The sequence below is a fragment of the Orcinus orca genome, chromosome 18, assembly GCF_937001465.1.
Source record: "Orcinus orca chromosome 18, mOrcOrc1.1, whole genome shotgun sequence".
Taxonomy (NCBI): domain Eukaryota; kingdom Metazoa; phylum Chordata; class Mammalia; order Artiodactyla; family Delphinidae; genus Orcinus; species Orcinus orca.
In genome coordinates, this window is record NC_064576.1 from 66,875,144 (window position 1) to 66,897,671 (window position 22,528).

Genomic DNA, 22,528 nt, shown 5'->3' on the forward strand with positions numbered 1-22,528 from the left:
AGCAAGACAGGAATACAACCCCACCCATTAGCAGAGAGGCTGCCTAAAATCATACTAAGCTTACAGATACCCCAAAATACACCACCAGACACAGCCCTGCCCAATAGAAAGACAAGATCCAGCCCCACCCACCGGAACACAGGCACCAGTCCCCTCCACTGGGAAGCCTACACAAGCCACTGAACCAACCTCACCCACTGGGGGCACACACCAAAAACAATGGGAACTACGCACCTGCATCCCGTGAAAAGGAGACCCCAAACACAGTAACATAAACAAAATGAGAAGACAGAGAAATACGCAGCAGATGAAGGAGCAAGGTAAAAACCCACCAGACCAAACAAATGAAGAGGAAATAGGCAGTCTACCTGACAAAGAATTCAGAGTAATGGTAGTGAAGATGATCCAAAATCGTGGAAACAGAATGGAGAAAATGGAAGAATTAACAAGGACCTAAAAGAACCAAAGAGCAAACAAACAATGATGAATAACACAATAAATGAAATTAAAAATTCTCTAGAAGGAATCAATTACAGAATAACTGAGACAGATAATGGATAAGTGACCTGGAAGATAAAATAGTGGAAATAACTACTGCAGAGAAGAATAAAGAAAAAAGAATCAAAAGATGCTACCAGAAAACTACTGGAGCCAATCAATGAATTTGCTAAAGTAGCAGGATACAAAATTAATGCACAGAAATCTTTTGCATTCCTATACACTAATGATGAAAAATCTGAAAGAGAAATTAAGGAAACACTTCCATTTACCATTGTAACAAAAAGAATAAAATACCTAGGAATAAACCTACCTAAGGGGACAAAAGATCTGTATGCATAAAACCAGAAGACACTGATGAAAGAAATTAAAGACAACACAAATAGATGGAGAGATATACCATATCCTTGGATTGGAAGAATCAACATTGTGAAAATGACTCTACTACCCAAAGCAGTCTACAGATTCAGTCAATCCCTATCAAACTACCAATGGCATGTTTTTGCAGAAATAGAACAAAAATTTTCACAATTTGTAGGGAAACACAAAAGACCCAGAATAGCCAAAGCAATCTTGAGAAAGAAAAACGGAGCTGGAGGAATCAGGCTCCCTGACTTCAGACTATACCACAAAGCTACAGTAATGATAACAGTATGGTACTGGCACAAAAACAGAAATATAGATCAATGGAACAGGATAGAAAGCCCAGAGATAAACCCATGCACATATGGTCACCTTATCTTTGATAATGAAGGCAAGAATATACAATGGAGAAAAGACAGCTTCTTCAATAAATGGTGCTGGGAAAACTGGACAGCTACATGTAAAAGAATGAAATTAGAACACTCCCTAACACTGTATACAAAAATAAACTCACAATGGCTTAAAGACCTAAATGTAAGGCCAGACACTATAAAACTCTTAGAGGAAAAACAGAGACTGAACACTCTATGACATAAATTACAGCAAGATCCTTTTTGACCCACCTCCTAGAGAAATGGAAATAAAAATAAACAAATGGGACATAATGAAACTTAAGAGCTTTTGCACAGCAAAGGAAACCATAAACACAATGAAAAGACAAGTCTCAGAATGGGAGAAAATATTTGCCAACGAAGCAACTGACTAAGGTTAATCTCCAAAATATACAAGCAGCTCAGGCAGCTCAATATTAAAAAAACAAACAACCCAATCCAGAAATGGGCAGAAGACCTAAATAGACATTTCTTCAAAGAAGGTATACAGATTACCAACAAACGCATGAAAGAATGCTCAACATCACTAATCATTAGAGGAATGCAAATCAAAGCTGCAGTGAGGTATCACCTCACACTGGTCAGAATGGCCATCATCAAAAAATCTACAAACAATAAATGCTGGAGAGGGTGTGGAGAAAAGGGAACCCTCTTGCACTGTTGGTGGGAATGTAAATTGATACAGCCACTATGGAGAACAGTATGGAGTGTCCTTGAAAAACTAAAAATAGAACTACCATATGACCCAGCAATCCCACTACGGGGCATATTTCCTGAGAAAACCATAATTCAAAAAGAGTCGTGTACCACAGTGTTCATTGCAGCACAATTTACAATAGCCAGGACATGGAAGCAACCTAAGTGTCCATCGACAGATGAATGGATAAAGAAGATGTGGCACATATATACAATGGAATATTACTCAGCCATAAAAAGAAACAAAATTGAGTTATTTGTAGTGAGGTGGATGGACATAGAGTCTGTCATATAGAGTGAAGTCAGTCAGAAAGAGAAAAACCAATACCGTATGCTAACATATATATATGGAATCTAAAAAAAATAAAGGTTCTGAAGAACCTAGGGGCAGGACAGGAATAAAGATGTAGAGAATGTACTTGAGGACATGGGGAGGGGGAAGGGTAAGCTGGGACGACGTGAGAGAGTGGCGTGGACATATATACACTACCAGATGTAAAATAGATAGCTAGTGGGAAGCAGTCCCATAGCACAGGGAGATCAGCTCGGTGCTTTGTGACCACCTAGAGAGGTGGGATAGGGAGGGTGGGAGGGAGGGAGACGCAAGAGGGAGGGGATACGGGGATATATGTATACATCTAGCTGATTTACTTTGTTATACATCAGAAAATAAGACAACATCGTAAAGCAATTATACTCCAATAAAGATGTAAAAAAAAAACTCATTTGTCTATCTTGCAAAAAAAAAAAAACACATCAGCAGAGACAAGGGGACAATGAGAATGCAGTAACAGAAGTCAAAGGGGCAGAAAGTATTGAGATGGAGGAAGAGGCAGAAATGTTAAGAGGGCAAGTAGCATGAAAACTGAAGGGAGGTCATGAGAACTGGAGCTAGGTCATAGGATTTGGCAGCGAGGACACCACTGGTGACCTGTGCAGGGTCCATTTCTGGGGGCATGTTTTCCCAGGGGGTCATTATGGGACTGACCCGGGGCTGCCTCCCAGGCTAAACTCCAAGGAGAGGCTGCCCTGCAATCAGTACCTTGTAGGGTGTGGGCAGAGTACCCAGAGCCCATCAGTCCCAGGACCCTCATCCACCCTGATCCTTGCTTCCTTAAGTGCCTGATGCCCTCATAATAACCGCGGCATATTCTGGGATCCCGGTTGACACATTTTCATAATTTTAAATCAGAGGACTCTAGATGATTCTGTTTTATTGTTGAATTAGAGATCTCTTTCCTTTTACCCTGAAATCCTCTTTGACTCCTTTTCCCCCTCCTCTTCCACGTTTCGTTGGTCACCAGTCTTCGTGGCTCTTCCTCTGCTGTCCTAGGACTCTGCTTTCTCACAGCTGCAGAAGCCACTTGCTAGCTGGCCTCCTCCCTGTCTTTGTCCTCTGCCCCTGACATCTGCCCTGCGCACTGATGTCAGCCTTGTTGCCGTTCCTTACCGTCTGCTAAATAAAGTCTGGACTCTGTTCTCAGATGAAGACGTGTCTTGATTTGCCCACAGTCTTCCTTTGCAGCTGTATCTCCCGTGTCTTCTCTGGACTTGTGCTCCAGCCTATACAACAAATTAAATTTCCACCAGATACTCCTTGGACTTTTCCACCTCCTACCTTTATTCCTATCACTTTCTAGAAGCCTTCCTTTGTCACTTCTGGTCAAAAGCGCACACCACCAGGTTGGCCCCGCCGACCTCTGTGAGGGTCTTTCCCACCTCCCCAGACCTGTGACAGTTGATTTGGCTACTGGGCTACAGGTGACATGCTGTATTACCCTCCCAAGTCTTAAGGTTTCGGAGGGCATGTGTTCTTTTCACATCCTACAGTGCCTTCAAGTTCATGGTCCCTACTAAGTAAATGTTGACCAGATGAGTGAATTGAGGAACAATAGGATCTTTTCAAGTTGCTTAGACTTGCTGAGGTTCAAGGGCCTTTTTGTAAATATTTATTAAATAATTAATTCATAGAGCCATGTTCCTTTCTCCATCCCCACTGTTTTCTGTTGACCTCCCCACTTGCCATTGTTCTCACTAGATAAGATAGTCCCTTTGAATTGGACCCATTGTCTCAGTTTAAGAGAATGCAGACAAATGGAGAAAATTAGGGCTCTGTCTCACCTATGAGGTGAGCACCTACGAAGATAAAATTAGGAAACAAGCATTTATTCTCAAGCGTTCCCCCACCCATTAGACGCTTGTCTATTTTCTCTTTGCCTCAGTTGACTCCATCTGCTTTTTTCTTTTTTGTTTTCTTCTCAGTAATGTGGCAGGCAATGGACAAGGGCTGAGAAAACATATTTTAGAGTATCTACAGCCTCCTCCACGATCAGGGAGAGAGGGAAAGTCTAGGGCAAGCAGCCAGATCTCCTGGGCAGCATGCCTGAATCACCGCCCCCTGAACACACAGTCGGATACATAGACCCATAGACATGCAAACTCGATCCCTCCTCCCCTGCCTGCAAGTGCAGTGGCATAAATAAATGAGCCATCTTAAGTGCAGAAAGCAGATCGGGAAACAGCAAGATCGGTTTTCAAGTCCAAAAGGTTAGTCGCCTTGTAATGAGATAGCCTTGCGTAGAGATTGTTCTAACTTTGGGACCAGTTTGAGGCATTTAAACATTTAGTTTTCACTTGCCGTCTGAGGCTGTTACCAACAAAACTGTAGAGGGAAGAAACCCTTTAAATTCACAAAGGGTTTGCTAACATAACATACACATGAGCTTAGAGTCATTTAAAAGAAGCAATGAATTCTAACAAGGAAGCCAAGTATTTCCCAATTCTAGAGTTTTTTTCAGTAACTTTCATATTCAATTGTAAGTTTCGGGAGACAGGGAACACTACACGGAGTCAGGCACGTGGTAAGTTCACGCCGTGTGTGCTGACTGGTTGATTACAGAATCCTGAGTTCATGGCTCCAATGAGTAGAGTAGGATCATGCATCTGAAATGATGAAGGATGAGGTGAGGTCGGATCTTTCATGGGGAGCGATGTGCTGTGACAGATGCAAGCTGTAGTGTCCCTGATAGGCTGAGGTGCCCCTGAGAGGGACATGGACTGAAGATGGTGGAAGTCAGCCCCACAGATTTCTTCCACAGCTCTTTGGTGGCTGGTTATATAATTGATCATCACGGGATATGAGAATAAGCCAGCCTAAAGTTTAGCACTTCTCATTCAGGAGGTAACAAGCAGAGAAAAAGATACAGGGTTTAAAATGTGCCCAGACAGATCTGAGCAAAGGAAACCAGAACTGGGTATGAGGCAGTGGATCTGATGAGTACTTCGGTAATTCAGATGTTAGTGACTTCGATTAAGATAACTAATTGTTAGACGTGCTTGGCCGTTTAAAAACAACCATATGAAGTTGAATTTTTCCCATTCAAAATAAAGAATTATTTAATACAGGCCTCTGTAAAATAACACCGTTTATTAGTTGAATTTTAATGAGTTCTATTAAATAAGTGACAAAGCCCTTTTTTACTGGCGCTCAGGGACTTCTGGTATTACAGGATTAAAACACAACTGAACTCAGTACATGTGTCAGACTTACTTATGAAAAGAAATTAATTATTCCAGCAGTGATCCAGCCATAAGGTGTATGGTGTTTTCTGGAGGTCAAGAACCATTTTAAGAAGTTGCCAGAGGATGCTTTTTAGGTGGCCAAGAGGAAGAGTCTGAACAGAGCTCTGACCTTAAGAATGCAGTCGTTCCCAACTTACACGCAGATCATGTTCGAAAAGTGTTTGATTGTAGATGACTTTTTGGAACTCGAGCTTCATTTCTCCAGAGAGATGGCAACACAGGTAGAAGCTGTGAGCCTAGTGGCTGTCAATAAAGGAGGTGGGTTGGAGTGCCCCAGTGAGAGAGAAACCTCCACATCCTCAGCTCTCCAGACAGGGGCAAGAGTCCTTGACATTTCCTGAGGTGCCAGGACAGGCCACTCATGGGAAAAGTGCGCAGTTCTTTGAGTAAGATGCGAGCGAGACTCGGTTCTGGCTCTGCTGCCTTTGAGCTGTTCGTCTTTGGGCAAGTTACCTCTCTGAACCTGTTTCCTCATCTCCAACAGGAAAAATGACATCAACCTACAACGCAAGTTTTCTCCCTCCCTCCCTCCCTCCCCCCCCTTTCTTTCTCTCTCTCTTTCTCTCTCTCTTTCTCTCTCTTTCTTTCTTTCTCTCTCTCTTTTTCTTTCTTTCTCTTTCTCTCTTTCTTTCTCTTTCTCTCTTTCTCTCTCTCCATCCCTCCCTCTTTCTCTCCCTTCCTTCCTTCCTTCCTTCCTTTCTTTCTTTCTCTCTTTCTCTCTTTCTCTCTCTCTTTCTCTCTTTCTTTCTTTCTTTCTCTCTTTCTTTCTCTCTTTCTCTCTTTCTCTCTCTCTCTCTCTCTTTCTCTCTTTCTTTCCTTTCTTTCCTTTCTTTCTTTCTTTCCTTTCTTTCTTTCTCTTTCTTTCTTTCTTTCTTTCTTTCTTTCTTTCTTTCTTTCTTTCTTTCTTTCTTTCTCCCTCCCTCTCTCTCTCTTTCTTTCTTTTCTTCCTTCCTTCCTTCCTTCCTTCCTTCCTTCCTTCCTTCCTTCCTTCCTTCCTTCCTTCCTTCCTTCCTTTCTTTCTTTCTTTCTTTCTTTCTTTCTTTCTTTCTTTCTTCATACAATGCACCTCTAGCCTTAATCCTCTTCAGTCAGTCAGTTAACCACATCTGGTAGCTTTTACCTCTTCAATCTCTCTGGAATGTTTCCATTTCCCTTCACCTCCACTGCACTACCCTAGGTGGAGCCACACCATCTCTCTGACCACAGGACCTTTTAAATGTGCCCCTGTCTCTCCTACCTGGACATTGGCTAAGGGGTGTCCCTGCTGCCATTATTGTTCCCCTCTCAAGCATTCTTGACAGGGTAGGAGCTCTTCAGAGCTTTTTAAAATGCAGATCTGATCCCCTGGGTTCCAGCTTAAAATCATCCAATGGCTTCTCATTGTGCTTTGGATAAAACCCAAACTCCTTAACTTGAATTTCAAAACCCTGCGTTATGTGACCCCTGCCACCTCCTCCATCCTCATTTGTAAGGTCCTTCCCTCCAACGCCACTTGGCTGCTATGCTAACTTGTTTAGGTCCCTTCAGAGCACCATACTTGCTCCCTCCTCCGTGCCAGCCATGAAGCAGGTGGTCCTCTTGCCTTGGAACGCTTGCCCTCACTGTGCCCTACCCTCCTTCCCCTGGCAAACTCCTCCTAATCCTTAAGATCTGGCTTCACTGCCTCTTACCCTCTCTGTAGGGTGTAGGCCAGTCTTGACCCCATAGGTGGTTAGGATTCCAACAGCAACATGCAGTACTTCCCCTCTCAGAATACTCTGTTGTGATCACTAGTTGAGTTGTGTGATTTCCCTGCAGGTTAGAAGGCCGGTGCAGTAGGGAAAGTGGTGGTAAGGAGTGCAGAGATTTCGGCCTCCACCCTGTATTCGCTGGTCAAGTTGCTTATCATCTTTATGCCTCCTCATCTATAAACTACTACTGCTTGCCTCACAGAGTTATCCTGAGAGTTAAATGAGATAATATGTGTGTGTGTATATATATGCATATATGTGTGTATATTGGGTTGGCCAAAAAGTTCATTCGGGTTTTCCTGTAAGATGTTACGGAAGACTCAAATGAACTTTTTGGCCAACCCAGTATATCAGTATAAAAGGTTTAAGTGCGTTAACTAGTCCATAGAAAATAAGTCTTCAATAAACTGAGATGCACGCGTAATGAATACTTAGTAAACGCAAGCTTTTTGTTGTCGCTTTGTTTTGTTGTTTTTAAGCTGAGTATTGCTACGGCTGTTTTCCTGGGAGTGCACTTTCCCCTTTTCTTTATGTGCCATTGGCTTGGTAAGATTAGAGTCCCAAAAGTAAAACTGTGAGTACTGTGTTTGCTTTCCCATTTGCTCATTTCTTCCCAATCTGCGTAGCCTGTAGGAGTGATGTCAAGACGTAAAGTGATGTAGAAAGTGGGCGAAGAAAATATTATGTTCACAAAGCCTGTTTTCCAGTCAACTCCCAGGGGATCCCATGCCTTATTAGTTGTGGATTCTGCCTCTGCCCACAGTTCTTTAGTCCTTGCCTGCTTCAGAGCCCTTCCTATTAGAGGCACTGGCGAGGCAGTGCAGTGCCAGGAGGCCCAGGCATCAGGTCATTCAGGAAAGACAGGGCCATAGAATGCAAGCAAATTAAAGCATTCTCAGGGCTTCCTACTTCAATCTGCCCCCCAAAAAACAAAGAAACAAAACATAGGTGTGTGCATGTGTGTGTTTTAGAGGGAGTCACCAAATACACGTCAAAGGCAACACACAAATTAGTGCAGCATGAGTTCTGTGACGTTTGGTAAAGGTCTTTGGAGAAGATGACAAAACAAGGTGCTTCCCAGTTCCATGGCCCCTAAGGTTTGGTGCAAACGCTGTGTGTGAAAAATCACCAAACATGTACCTCACCACTGAATTTTGTGAGGGTCGACTTACTACCCCTGTTACCTGGTAGTCTCCAGGCTTTAGAAGAGTTCTTGTCATTTTGATTTTTAGATGAGTCACTGGGTTTGTTGCCCCCAGAGGCACTTCATTATGATTCAGTGTAAAGCCCTGAAAGGACTCGGCTTCCGGGAGTTAGGGGTGGGATGAGGGCTGCAGTGGTTCTGCGTTGGCATGAGGCTGAATTGACACCTTTGATGTAGCCTAAGACAGAACCCGCACCTCCCACTGCTGCTCGGAAGACGTCAGCCTTACGCAGAAAAGGCATCTGCTAAGGAATCCTGCTTCTCATTCAGCCTGCTCTGGGAGCAGCCTTAGCCATCGTTAACTAATCCAACCGCTTCCCTCCTCCCCTGCGGTGCTGGGCTTAGTGCTCAGAAGGGATTTCGCCTCTTGCTCTTGTCAGGTTAGGCACTGAGACTGTGTCCATGTTAGAACTCATAGAAGGTAAGTTAAATGCATGATCCCTCTCCCTCACGGAAAGATGTTTATTTTGCGCCCTGGAGGACATGTGTGTCTCATTGCTAATCCTACTTCGTTGCTGTGGATGTAAAACATGTAAAAATGCTGACATTTTTACAGGCAAAATAGTGGCGATCTGATACATCTTTACAGAGTCATGTCTTTAAGTGTTTTATCAGTTCTTAGAGGTGTTGTTACTCAGAGAAAAGAATGGCTTACGTGAGTTCTGTGGCTTTGATTCCTTTTAGGGATAATGTTTGAAAGTCTTGAGAGTCAGGTTGATTCTCGTGATGTAAACCTATTGAAAAGCAGCTTTTATTTTCGACAGCAGTACAGATTAACGGTGAGGAGTTCCTGAGTGTCTGTGCCAGTTACTTTGTGTTGTGGGAGGCAGGTCCTTCTGAGTTAGGCTGGGGGTTGCATCGGGCGCAAGTGGATGTGGGAACTTCTAGAAGTGAGTTCTTAACTCTAAAAAGACAGTGATCTGTTTTCACAAGACACTGGGACTATCACTTGTGAGCTGTGCTAATATTTGCTCTCACTGGGTTGTACTGGGAAGCTAAACTAAAGAAGGAAGCATGAAGTCCATTGAAAATGTCTCAGAACCGCATGCCTAAAATCTCCGTGGGCACAGCTAAGAGCACCATTCATAAATTCATCAGGAAAGTTGTGCAAAGTACATTATTATTCTTTTTAATGTAACCTGCTGCTATATTCAACACTGGATTAGCAAAGCAGTGAGTTTCTGAAGAAGGTTTCTCCCAGAAGCTATTTTTCAGCACTATAGATAAAAAGTATCTGGAATTTTAGCAAATGTCCCTCTTTAATTGTTTGTTGCTCTGAGAAGATGATTTGTCGTGAGAATTCTTTAGTAAGCCACTTTTTCACTCTGTGATCCTCTGTGTTTCTAGTTAATGGAACCCCTGGGAGTCAGCTCTCTACTCCGCGCTCGGGCAAGTCTCCAAGCCCATCACCCACCAGCCCTGGAAGCCTGCGGAAGCAGAGGGTAAGGAAATGAGCACGCTCCTTGTTTAAGACCTGTCCGTGTCTCGGTGCAGATGGCACAGGTGCCGGCAAATAGGCCTCTCACGTTAGCGCTGCTTGTCTCTAAGGAAGAACCAGGCGAGGACAGGAGGTGACCGACCTTGGGTCACTTATTACGGCTGCGGTTTCTCTTAGCTACGACTCGGGGCTTTAAATTTCCCTGTAAACTTGTCCTGATCTTAATTCCAGGGAGAATAGACAGTTGCTGCTCCACTTTGAAATACCTCACTCTTTCTGTCTCGAGGGCACAAAGACGTTAATGGCACTGGATTGTAAGCTTCCTTAGCTGAAATGAGTTTCATTAGAGACATCATCACTGGTCACCAGCCTTCCTTAAGAAAGAAAAGGAAAAGTGCCTGGATTGGAGGTGGGCGGGCCCTGGTGGGAGTTGCTTTAGGGCAAAGGATGGTGGTCCAGAGCCCCTGAGGGTTTCTGCTGCAGAGATGGTCATATGTGACCTGTGTTTTTGTGAATGAAACCCACACCGAGCACCTTCTCTTTCATCATGACCTGCATTTATCTTTGAGCTTCTTGTGTAATAATGGAGAAGTTGATTGAGCTTGGAGACCAAAGTCAAAAAAGTTACCGGAAACAGTGTTCGCTTCTCTATGCTAAGGAAGGGGGTGGGATTAGCTTTTCTTTCAGGATGGAAGAACGACTGTTCAGGACGCCTCACGACCTCTGCGGTTTGTCTTTCCCAGTAAGACCAAGGCAAGAATCACAGGAGTGGGACGGGGAGGAGGGGCATGGCGCAGTGGAGGCAACAGGAGGCCTTTCATTGGCCTGATTTCAAAGGCAAGGTGCGGAGGGAGGTTTCAGGACATTTTAAGAAGCTAGGGCTCTTTGGCAGCTTTTCAACTCAAAGATTGGATTCACGAATTTCATTTCTTGTACTGTGTGCTTTAAAATGAGACTTTAGGGCTTCCCTGGTGGCGCAGTGGTTGAGAGTCCGCCTGCCGCTGCAGGGGACACGGGTTCGTGCCCCGGTCCGGGAAGATCCCACATGCCGCGGAGCGGCTGGGCCCGTGAGCCATGGGCGCTGAGCCTGCGCGTCCGGAGCCTGTGCTCCGCAACGGGAGAGGCCACAACAGCGAGAGGCCCGCGTACCGAAAAAAAAAAAAAAGAGACTTTATGTTCCATACATTTAAACTGCCTCCAAGAGGGAAGCTCCTCTTTGCAAGCCTCCTGCCGAGGTTGTGTCCACACACCCTCTGGGGGGAGGGTGAATGAGTCAGTCCCCAGTCCGCTTTGCAGCCTGGCCTGCCACTTAGCAGGTTGTACTGTCCTGATCGCTCCACTGAACCGCCTGGCATCAGGTCCAGCTGGTTTTGATTATTGCATGAGGCCTGGAGCTGGACACCAGCTCCTCCACTAAATGGCTGTGTTATCTTTGATAAGTCTGTTATCCTCTCCTGGCTTCAGTCAAAACAAAACAAAATAAGAGGCTCTTTCCAGATAGAAAACCCAATAATGCGACTCCAATTCCAGCTGAGTGTTTTCACTATGGTTTCTTCATGGCCACGGTCTAATCTGGCATTTTAAAGTGCAGGAATCATTAGTGAACTACTAGAAGAATGGGCCAAGTTCATTTAATCTCCTAAATGTCTATGGCTGAGTGGAGGAAGGGCTAGTGGAGTGAGTGATGCTTTTCTTATACATGTTACCCAGTGAGGCCCCCATCTGTAGAGGCAGCCATTAGAAATAGGGCAGATTGGGGACTTCCCTGGTGGTCCAGTGGTTAAGACTTTCTTTGCTTTCCAATGCAGGGGGTATGGGTTCGATCCCTAGTTGGGGAATTAAGGTCCCACATGCCATGTGGCCAGAAAACCAAAACATAAAAGAGGCAATATTGTAACAAATTCAATAAAGACTTTAAAAACAAAAGAAAAAGAAATAGGACAGATAGGGCCCTCTTACATAGAATAGTCTCTCTTTTGAGGTGTATACTTTGGAGACTCCACCTGGCGTAGAAATCCCTCTTCATCCTTTGGGCTAATTAAATTAGGTTCAGGATTTAGCTCATGCTTCGTTGTTGAGATTAGATTAGAATGAGTGAGACTCCCTGCTACAGATCTGAGCTTCCCTCCTGCTGGCTTATGGTGGAGACTCCATCTTGGGGATGTAAAGCGCTGGGCTCAGCTCTCCCTTTGTTGGCAGAATGAGGCTAGAATTTGCTTCTTCTACCCTGTGTATTTCCTACTTCACTATGATTTTGTCCAACTGAGGCAGAAAATTTCCATCCAGCTGTGTGGCCAGTGGCTTATGTAATTAACACTGCCAGCGCTTGGGAAATGATGATAAGGGATGGTTCTCTTGTAGATTCTTCATTTTGTCATTTAAACTACCAGTGCAAGCTCCGTACTTGACAGGGAAAAACAATCTCGTTTGTTTTAAGGAGACAAAAGGTTTATCATCATCTGAAAACATTTATTAAACACGTGTTGTGAGCAGAGCACGAGATAGTTTAAAGATGGTTCAGTTTCCAGGCTTTTGAATTGAGGCCGTAAATGAACATCCTCCATCCGTGTACCATGTCAGTGAGTAGAAACATTCCCAGCTGCTTTAGTGAGAGGAGCTTTCATCTTGGTGTGGAGGCAACTGCATCAAATAATCCCTCCCAGTTAAAATGAGCCTAGAATATCCCTGAAAACTGATCCTGTTTCAAATTTGGTTAATATTCTTCTCAAATGGCTCTACTCCTATGCAGGAAATACTGAAATAAGTGAAAGATGGCAAGTGCTAAAAGAAGACACATCAAGGAATAAATTAACTCTTTTTATTGCAAATTGGAAAACAGTAGCTACTTCTCTTTTTCTTTCTGTGTTGCCTAGCAACATGGCCAGGGAAATGAGTGGGCTGCCTCTCCCTGCAACACACACTCACACTTCCTACCTCATTTTGAAACTCAGGAATATAAGCTGCTTTTCTTTTTTAAGGAATATTGAGACATTTGACCGCTTCTTCACAAACAAGAAAATCTATATTTTTGTTTATGTTAATTATGATGGTTTAATCAGCTTTTTTCCTTCCCTGAATATTTTTGTTACCTCTTTTGGTATTTTAGAATAGTCCTATACAATAGGAGTCTGCATGCCAGATATTTTTCTTCTTGAAAGCGCTGATGGCAGTGTACCAAGCAACTGCCCTATTTTTCCAAAACACTGTTATTTAAATTGCTGTCTAGAAGCGTTTGGTCACAGATGCAGATCCGGGAGGCTCTTTTCCATCCATGAACTTTCTGGGGTCCTATTTCTTAATATATCAGGAAGAAAAGTGTTTTATTGTGTAGGTGGAGTGAAGCTCCCCATGATACTCCCACATGGCTGACTTTTGTAGATTATCTGATCAGTCAGTTGATGTGAAGAGTGGGTGGTTCAAAATAGAAAGGAAGCCAGGATTCTAGACACTCTCTGCAGATCTGAGCTCGTTGCCTGGTGACCAGCAGAGGGATCTCTTAGCAGAAAAGGGCGGAGGGGAGAAGAGGGAAGGTGACGGGTGAGCGGTTGGGGAACCGGGATAAACACTGGGAAGGGAGCAGGGAGGTCAAGTTCGCGTTCTTTCCGTCTTCCAAACATACCATTTTGAAAAGGCAATGTTTATTGGGTGTATGCGGGGTGCAAATGCAACCCTTGAGTTGTTGCTCTGGGGCCAGAATTTCCTGAATGCCAGCTGGGGCTCCTAATAAATTATTGCCTGAGGTAAGCACCTTCCTCTTCTACCCAGAATGGGAAGGAAACGTTGAAGGAAGAATTGCCTAGATACCTAGTAGCAGAGTTGGTGTTGACAGACCTCAAGGGCCCAAGAACCCAACTGGACACAGAGGAAGGCAAAAGCTCATGAGCAGATCAAGCCAATAAGGCAGAATAAGCACCCTTTTCGTCTATTTAGACGCTTTCATGATCTTCCCTCTTATCCAAATTTGACGACTCTAAAGGGTTCAATGACCTCAGAAACCGAGGATGCCCATTCAGTGTTGTCCCACTCCTGAGAGAGCGCAGGGCACCTAAGAAAGCCGCGTAAACAAATCTGTACCTGCCCTTCATCTTACAGGACCTGTACCGCCCCCTCTCCTCAGATGATTTGGATTCAGTAGGAGACTCAGTGTAAAAGAGACAATGGAGCAGTGTATATGGTTTGTGGTTGGGTGAAGGTTTCACGTTTCCTAAGCAAACGTCTAACAGCAAAATACACAAAAGAGTTTTGCATACCTTGAAATTATGAAGACTAAATCATATAGAAGGAAATATCCAGGTATTTTATATTAATCCTTGAAAGAGATATTTTTTTATATCGCCTACGTTGATTTGACTGAGGGAGCTTGAACACAGACTGGCTCAGTTGGTGAGGGTTTTGTGCCAGGCCTGGCTCTAGATGAATTTCATGTATGGGCCCGATCTTAGTTTCAGAACAGGCTAATGGTGTAGCAAGACAGTCATAATTTCTGTAGATGGGGTTTTCATTTTGATCATAGGTAAACATGTAGATACAAATTTTCTGTACAATTCTGTACAGATTTTCTGTCTAAGCAGATTAAAATGCCACTAGCAGACATTTTTTCTTAAAGTTATATTCTTCTTAAACTTTACATTGCTGATTTTAAAGTACTTTTATTGCAAAATAATCAAAATATTCAAGTAGCGTTCTTCTTCTTCCTAGACAATATTCAGAGCTACTTGTCATTTTGTGGGTTAGTCTAGGTGAGGAAAAACACCCATGTCAAAGACATAGCTCATGAAGACTCTCTTGTTAAGCATAGGAACTTTCCTTATTTTTGTTGTAAAAAGTAAATTTTACTTTTTAAACTTATCTTTCATTGAAAACAGCCTAAGTGTAGCTTAAACATGAAGAATTTTTTCAATGGCGTTGCTATAAATTATATAATTCCTCCCTATAACCATATATATAATTTTTCAAATATATAAATGCTGAAGCTAGGAAGCTTTTTTTTAAAACATACAGACCTAAAAAATTGTGTCTGGACTTATTCCAAAAAACCAATTTGAAAAGCAAAATTCTTTTAAATGTTGCTACATAAATCAGGTCCCAAATATCCAAATCTCTACTCTGATAAATCCTGGATCTTACTGGTATTTTGGAAATTTTCATATGCAAAACTCCTTTGTGTTAAACTAAGTAAGTCTATGATCATAACCTATTGTTAATCATTAACCTACTAATTCTGCTTTCCTAGTCCTCTGTTTAAAAATTATAGTCAGCTTTGCTTAAACATAAAACAATTATTTTTAATCTGAATGTTAAGAACTAATTTAATGTGTATGGTCTATTGTATTTAAGCCATACCCTAGTGATCATTTAGTTTTACTAGTTCAAACACTAACAATTTAAGACTTGTGTAGCATGGTTTTGATATTTTACAGGCTTGACATATCTCAGTAGGTGATAAATTAAAAATGTATGATGCCACTTGGAGGCTTTTACTTGGGGTTTTCTTTTTCAAATTTTACTTGAAGATTGAATTTAAAAACAAAATGTTTGATTCAAAATGGAGAGAATTTCAGTTGTCATATACTGTTTTAAATGTTATCCATTTATCTCCTTGATAAATTGCTCAACTATCAAATTTTACCATCTGGTTTATAGTTACATATGTTACTATCTCACTTTCCAAGTGAATAAAATATTCCAACCATAAGAAGGAGAAGAAGGAAAAAAAACAGTACAGGCAGCCTAACAGCATTTGAAAACTTAGCCTTATAAAAATTAGTGCCTCATTATCCTGTCTGTTGCAGAGAAAGACACTTCTCTGGCAGGTTATTTGAGAACTGCAAACTGAACCATTCCATCTTGAAAGAACAGTTCATAATACCTGTTCCAGACTTCAGATTTTAAAACTGTTTCCAATAGAAATGAACAGAGACTCCTGCTGAGATCAAAAGGCTGCTTTGTTTTAGCTGAAACAGTAAACATCTGTGAGGTTGCCTATGCTGGTGTCTGTTCTAGTTATGTCTTTGTAAGATGCATTACTTAATACAGTTGAGTCCATAAAAGATTAGTATGTATTTGACTGAACTGTCAAAAATGCAGAGAAAGCAGTGGAACAGTTAACCTAAATCTGGTGGGGTCAGATGGTCCAGAACAAAAAATAAATTCCAATAATTTTAGCTTCCCTGAACTGTCAATCTTATGGACAACTACTGCTTAGAAAGGTCCAATAAACGCTATTTGTTCTGGATAAGTGGTAGATATTGCCAATTGATATGAAGCCCAGGGCTTTGTTTAGACATGGCAAAAAGAAACTGGACTTGTACTAATTGCCGATAGATATCATGGCCAGCTTTCCATCCAAGCAGTTCCGAGGGAAATGCTATTCCACAGCATTTAATCTTTTGAACATATGATTTTTATTAAACGACTGTTCAGGGGCAATATATATCATTTACTTTTGAAACTAAAATCCCTCAGAGATTGAAAGAGCACACCATTTATAGACTTTGAGATCTCTTCCTGTGCAGAGCATAATTCCATTATACTAAAGCAGAAATTAAAAAAAAAAATGCTTAGCAACAAACCAGAAGTTTTCAGTTTATTGGTGGAACCACATTGATGATTTATAGGCACTTAAGATTTACTTACTTATAGAATTCTTTTTAAAAAAAAATTAGACACTGAATTTTTAAATTGTTCTACTGGGCAGAAGAGACCTCCAGCAAAAGCAATGCATTTTTGTCCTTATGGTAGACCTTAAATGTTCTGTGAAGACATTGCACTCTAGGAAAAATTTGGTCATTGGCACTTACATTTTCACCTTTAGACATCGTAGAGAACGATACAATAAACGTATCCCTGCTTTTAGCATTTTAGAAGTGCAAAACCTAATTATATATCAAGTATAAACTTCAGTGTGAACTCAGAAGACTGGTTCTGAAAGCCACGTGGTTTGTTTCTTCTTCGTCTTGCTTAATTACGTGGGGTGGGGCAGGAGTTCCCAATGTTTTCATACTGTCATAGACTTGTGAGACGTGGCAGGTCCACACCCATCTATACACATCCCTGTGTTCTTATATTGGCTCATCTAAATATTAAAAGTATCAAATACTATCTTCTAAAAACATTTTGAACCAGAATTCATGTGCCACATGTGTTCCCTATGTTAACCAGCAGGGGTATTTTGGTTGCATCCACTGCAGATCTGTACATGATTTTTTTTTTTTCATTTAAAAGTAATGGAATCTAAAAGCCACATTTCTTAGTACAAATGAATGAATATATAGAATAATATCCTTAAAAATAATTCCATATATTTTAGCTATTGGACTACTAAATTTTTCATATGTGGCCATATATCTACCCAGGTGTGTAGGTGTTTACGTAAATTTGCAGGGCCCAGTGTGTATATGGGTGTGCTTATGTAAGTATTTGTGTATGTTTATAGACCATAAATGGTAGAGTATGGTATTTGTGACACAGCCTTATAAGTTACTGGCTCTTGTGGAATTGTATGTAAAACCTTTCATGTCATAAATCATTACCCATGACATATTAATTGAGGCATATTTAACTTCAAAAGTAGTTTTCTAAACTCGTATGGCAAAACGGTTCCAAATAATAGGCAGATGTACTGATTTCTTTTAAACAATTTGGAATCCAGTTAAACAAAAATTTCAAATTCAGATAAATCCAATATTGTGTTAACTGTTAAATATAAGCATACATTAATGCTTATATTGTTATGTCCTGATATTCTATTATTAAAATGATTATATACTATCACTGTTGTTTCTCTAATGTGTATGACATGTGGTGATTGTCAGTCAGTATTCACTAAGAAAAGGAAGTATTGATTTATAGGGTTGTGAGTGGGTGAGTAATTATATTGAAACATAAATCGAAGAGAATCCAAACTGTGTTTGATTTGAAGTAAGTTGAATTGCAAAGCCAGATAACCTGTAAGGCAGTTTTGTATGTTCTTTCAAAACACGATTCTAAAGTATTGATGTATTTTCAGTAGTAACCCTACTATACTTCCTGTATGTGTGTATAACAAATATACACACTCCTGAAAATGTTAATTGAACGAATATATTGGGAATGAACTTTTCGGCCAACCCAATACTGTATATACGTACATTTCCTATTTATGCGTATTTGCATTAGCCTGGCTAGCATCTCTAACTGTGCATGTCAGTGACAACGATATCCCACAGCATTATAGTGTGAAAATTAGAGATATATTGAATTTGAAATACCAATTGCCTGATGCAGTTTGTTATACTGTCAGCTGAAAAATATTTGTAACTTTGTGCCTGTAATGCATGTGGAAAAGATAGGAAATCTGAGGCCCTAGCTGTAATTTTTCAGGGTGCATGATATATAGTGTCTTTAAAATGTGGTTCATTTTAGTAAAGACGATGGATAAATTCCAAGATAGTATAAATGATGCATGTTATACATGGGTGTTTGTATTATATATGGCCACAAAATGGTTTTGAAGCCAGGGAAGTAGGTATCTGAAAGGTCATAGGCAAAGAACTATGAAAGTTAATTTTCTTGTGATGTGTTTCTTTGAGTTTATATTCATCAGCAAGCAAGGAATTGAGTTTATTTGTTCTAAGGACATTTTACTTTGAAATACACTATGAATGTTGTAAATTTGGATAAAATTTTTGCAGAGAGGTTGACGTATTTCCTGCTTACAGTTTGAGTTGCTCGGATGTGCATTCTCTTAAAAAAAGCATTTGGTGTTAAAATGTTTTAAACAGCAACATGTTTTAAAATCCATCAGTTGAGGCCATCAGCAGAGTTTTACAGAGCGAAATGACGAAATGTTTCATTGACCTACCCAATTTTGAAAGTTCCATCACTTTGTACTGTGGCTTCACTGTAAAATGTTGTACCTTGTGTTTCACACTGGACCATGTTATTCCCCTCAAAGTTAATGTTGTGACACTTACCACCTTAAAAATAACTATAATAAACAGGAAAAACCACCTACGTTGTTCAGTGAGTTTCTTTCAGAAAACTTGATAAGTAGACATTGAAACTGAAATGACTGTGTGGGGTAAGGGTTACATTCATAATCATATTTATGGTGTTTTATGATGTAATTAGCATCAGCAGATGATACCTGAGATACTGCAGAATGACATCGCATGACATCCAAAGTATAAAATACTGACAATAACAATGAAATAAGACTATTTTGTTGAAGAATTCTGTTTTAGTTGGTTATATTAAAATCACTAATACACTTGCCTCTCAGGGTTGCATTAATGGTGAATATGTCAAACAAATTGGCAACTGGTTGAAAAAAAGAAATTTTAACCATAGTAACTTCCTCCTGGGCATGAAGGCATTTTTCCCAAAGTCATCTAACTTGCAGGGGGAAAAAATGTGCATGTGTATATAGGTGCATGTGTGTGTATGAAAGGTATTTTTAAAGTGCTAAATAAATAAATATATCATAAATAACTATAATAACAAACTTGATTACCCAACTTTAATATAGAACAAAGACCCATAATCTGTTTCATTCTTAATATGGTATATAAGGGAGAATAGAAAATTCTACTGGCCTAGTTAGAAAAAAAATTTTTACATTAACATTATTATAGAAGTCTAAAATTATGGTTTTAAATCTAACATTTTTACTAGGTTCATTTTAACCTTAAAATTATAGTTTGCTGTAATTGGTTCTCTTTATTATTTCCATGATAACCTAAACATAGTCAGTACTCAAAGCAATAATGGTACAGCTGGAAGGAATGTTTACAAGTTTATAAAATTCCAAATTGTGCTTCTACTTTCTGAATATAATAGACTTCAAAGTGAAATGGAGCAGGTGCCTGAAAGAGTAGTGCTGGGAATCCAAACTGAGGAGTAAATCATGGAGGGAGTTATTTTATTGAGAGGAGATTCCCCTTCCAAACTATGATTTCACAGCAAGGAACTCCTAAGAGGAGACCTGGTGCCCTCCAAGACAAATGGTTGAGATTCTAAATGTACAGATCCTGGCTTTAAGTGAGCATAGTGATTAGACGGCAGCAGCAAAGCAGACTGCCCCATACAACAGAGTCGTAACTAAACGTGTTTATTTTTGATATCTTGGCTCCGTGGTTTCACTAACATAGATTTCAGTATTCCCATTTTCATTTTCTCTTCCTCTGAGTAAACCTATTTTATGAATGACAGTTCTACAGTCCTTTTAAAACTTTGACCAAATGTTTATAACTTTCTACGCATTTCAGTATTCGTTCTGAGTTATGCACGTGTTTGCTATGCCGTAAACTTTAGGTTATGCGTACTGTGGACAATGCAGACAAGGGAATTTGGAAAAAGGAATGACTTTTGTGCCTTGCTTCAAGTAATGGAGCCTTATTAGTTATTGTAGATTGATGTCATCAACTTATTGTTCTCTACCCACTTGGAAAGTAAATGAATATATGTTTTTTTCTATATACACAGAGTCCCTTGGATTTCAAGCTCTCTACACAAAGGTTATGATTTAATTTTGTTATATGAGATCATCTCTAGACATTCTATAGGCCTCAAGTCAGGATCACCAAAACAATTATTTGAGTTTGTTAAATATTTGTTGGTTGTGTTTCCTTTATAAAATTGATCCAGTTGATTTCTAAATTCTTTTACTGCCATTTTCCAAAAAAAAAAAAAAAAAAGTTAACAAAGTAATAACTGCATGCTGAGACAGAATGTGAAGTGGAAACAATGTAATTATCCAGACAAAGCTAAAGTTATCTGGTGAGGTTTTTCTACCTTGATTACATCAGTTGGATCAATTGGATATTTTTGTAGTCATTATTCGGTGTGGACCCCAGCTGAGTGCCATTAATACAAGTGGCAGGAGGAACTCGTACCATTTTATGTTTGAAATGAACTGTTTTTTTACTACATAGTCATCGATACATCTTGGTAAAATGTGGTTAGAACTGTTATGTCAGCTTTCTCACTTACTTCAAAAAAGTGTGATATGTTCTCCATCTGTTACATGATCCAAAGCTACACTTAGGGTGTGTTCTTACTGAGGCCAGTGCTTTTATGAAGGTGTGCCATGAAAGCATCCAGGTGCCAGCAACCTGTCCACCTGGTTCCCATTAAATCTGCCTGGAAGCGATGACATTTCAAATGTCAGAATCTCTCTTAGAGCAGCTAATTGCGTTAAGTTCTAAAATTACTATGTTTTGCACTGTACACCCCTATGCCTTGGAATTCGCATACTGACTGAAGCAAACACAAAATCTTATTATCATGTATCCTATAAAATGGTTTATCTTCTCAGAAAAACCAAATAAGTAAATTGATTTCATTTATAAGCATGCAAAAATATAAGTGGGCCTTTTAGCTTCTGTAGGTCATAGATAGAGGCTGATTCATCTCATTGGGTTAATTCTAAAGAACAAGAACCTACACATTTTCCCTTTAGTATTTTCAAAATCCTTCAATCAGACTTATGGGCAATAATCAAAATGTTCCTACACCGTCTAAGGTAGTATATTTAGGAGTAGTTACCAGGGTACTCAAAGGGCTGTGGTGATTACTGAATGACTTCAACTGGGAGAGACAGCAAAAATGTTAAGTGACGAAATCAGAATCCAAAAATAACGGGCTGGAAGGATATGAATGTAATAAATATGACATTAACATGAGTAAATGTGAAGTCTTAGACTTGATCCAAAACGCCAACCTCTCAAATATAGAATAAGGATATCTTAACACACTGTGAGTTCAGTGTAGGCTTAAAAGTTATGTTGTTACTGTTAAGCCAGTATGATCTTAAAGTGCATTAATATTCTATTCACAAGGAAGAAAGCTCTACCCTTCTCTCTCTCTGTGCTGGTCAGGGTACACCTAGAGTATTGCATTTGTTTTGAGCTCTAGCATTAACCAGAGAAATCGACAACTGGAGGGTCAAGGGGTCACGGGGCCCTGTCTGATGACTAACAACCCAGAAAACTGGGATTATTGAAATTGGAAAAGAGAAGACACAGAAGGGGCGAAGTATCTCTTTCCAAATATCGGAAACATTGTCCTATTGGGAAATGCACTGTACTGGGTGAGAGCTAAGAACAACAAATAGGAGATGTAGAGGGGCATCATTTGAACATAAGGAAGAACTTTCTTTGCCTTATTAACAGTTAGGGGGCTGCCTTAGGAAGTAATGTGTTCAGTATTGGAGGTGTTTGGACAGAGGCCATTTGACCACATGCTTGGGATTTTTGTAGTGGGCATTTGGTCTCTCAGTGGAAGTAGGATAGAACAGGTAATATTTAAGGTCCATTTCAGTCCCTGAAATTCGTTGAATCCATGAATAGTCATTGTCTTGGAAAAGTGTATAATGTTAACTATCTTACTTCTTTGGGGGAAAAGAAGAGATAACACTGTTAGAAATTTAATACATTTATTTTACGTCATTTGAGCATAGTAAATAAAATGAGAACTTTCCATTTTCAGAGTACCGTGTTTGTAATTAAATGTTTTTCTTACAATTGTCTGTTACCTTCAGACAGTATGAAATTTGAAATGACTTGGAGTATATTTTCAAACCTAAAGTTGAAAATAAGCAATTTTAAACATAAGCAGACTTGTGTTAACCCTACTTTTTTTTTTT

General features: G+C 40.3%; 1 protein-coding gene across 5 annotated transcripts in view; it reads left to right on the plus strand.

The window, feature by feature from the left end:
• Window positions 1-22,528, plus strand: part of DCLK1 (doublecortin like kinase 1) — a 324,978-nt gene that overhangs the window by 237,845 nt on the left and 64,605 nt on the right. For 2 of the 5 annotated variants that reach the window (XM_033410091.2, XM_033410089.2), the window contains exon 6: window positions 9,813-9,907. In XM_033410091.2, coding sequence (XP_033265982.1) covers window positions 9,813-9,907 — 95 coding nt within the window. Of the gene's footprint in view, window positions 1-8,669; window positions 8,887-9,812; window positions 9,908-13,995; window positions 18,894-22,528 lie in introns of those variants that run through there. The other 3 variants (XM_033410093.2, XM_049701368.1, XM_033410092.2) reach the window with 3 other exon arrangements.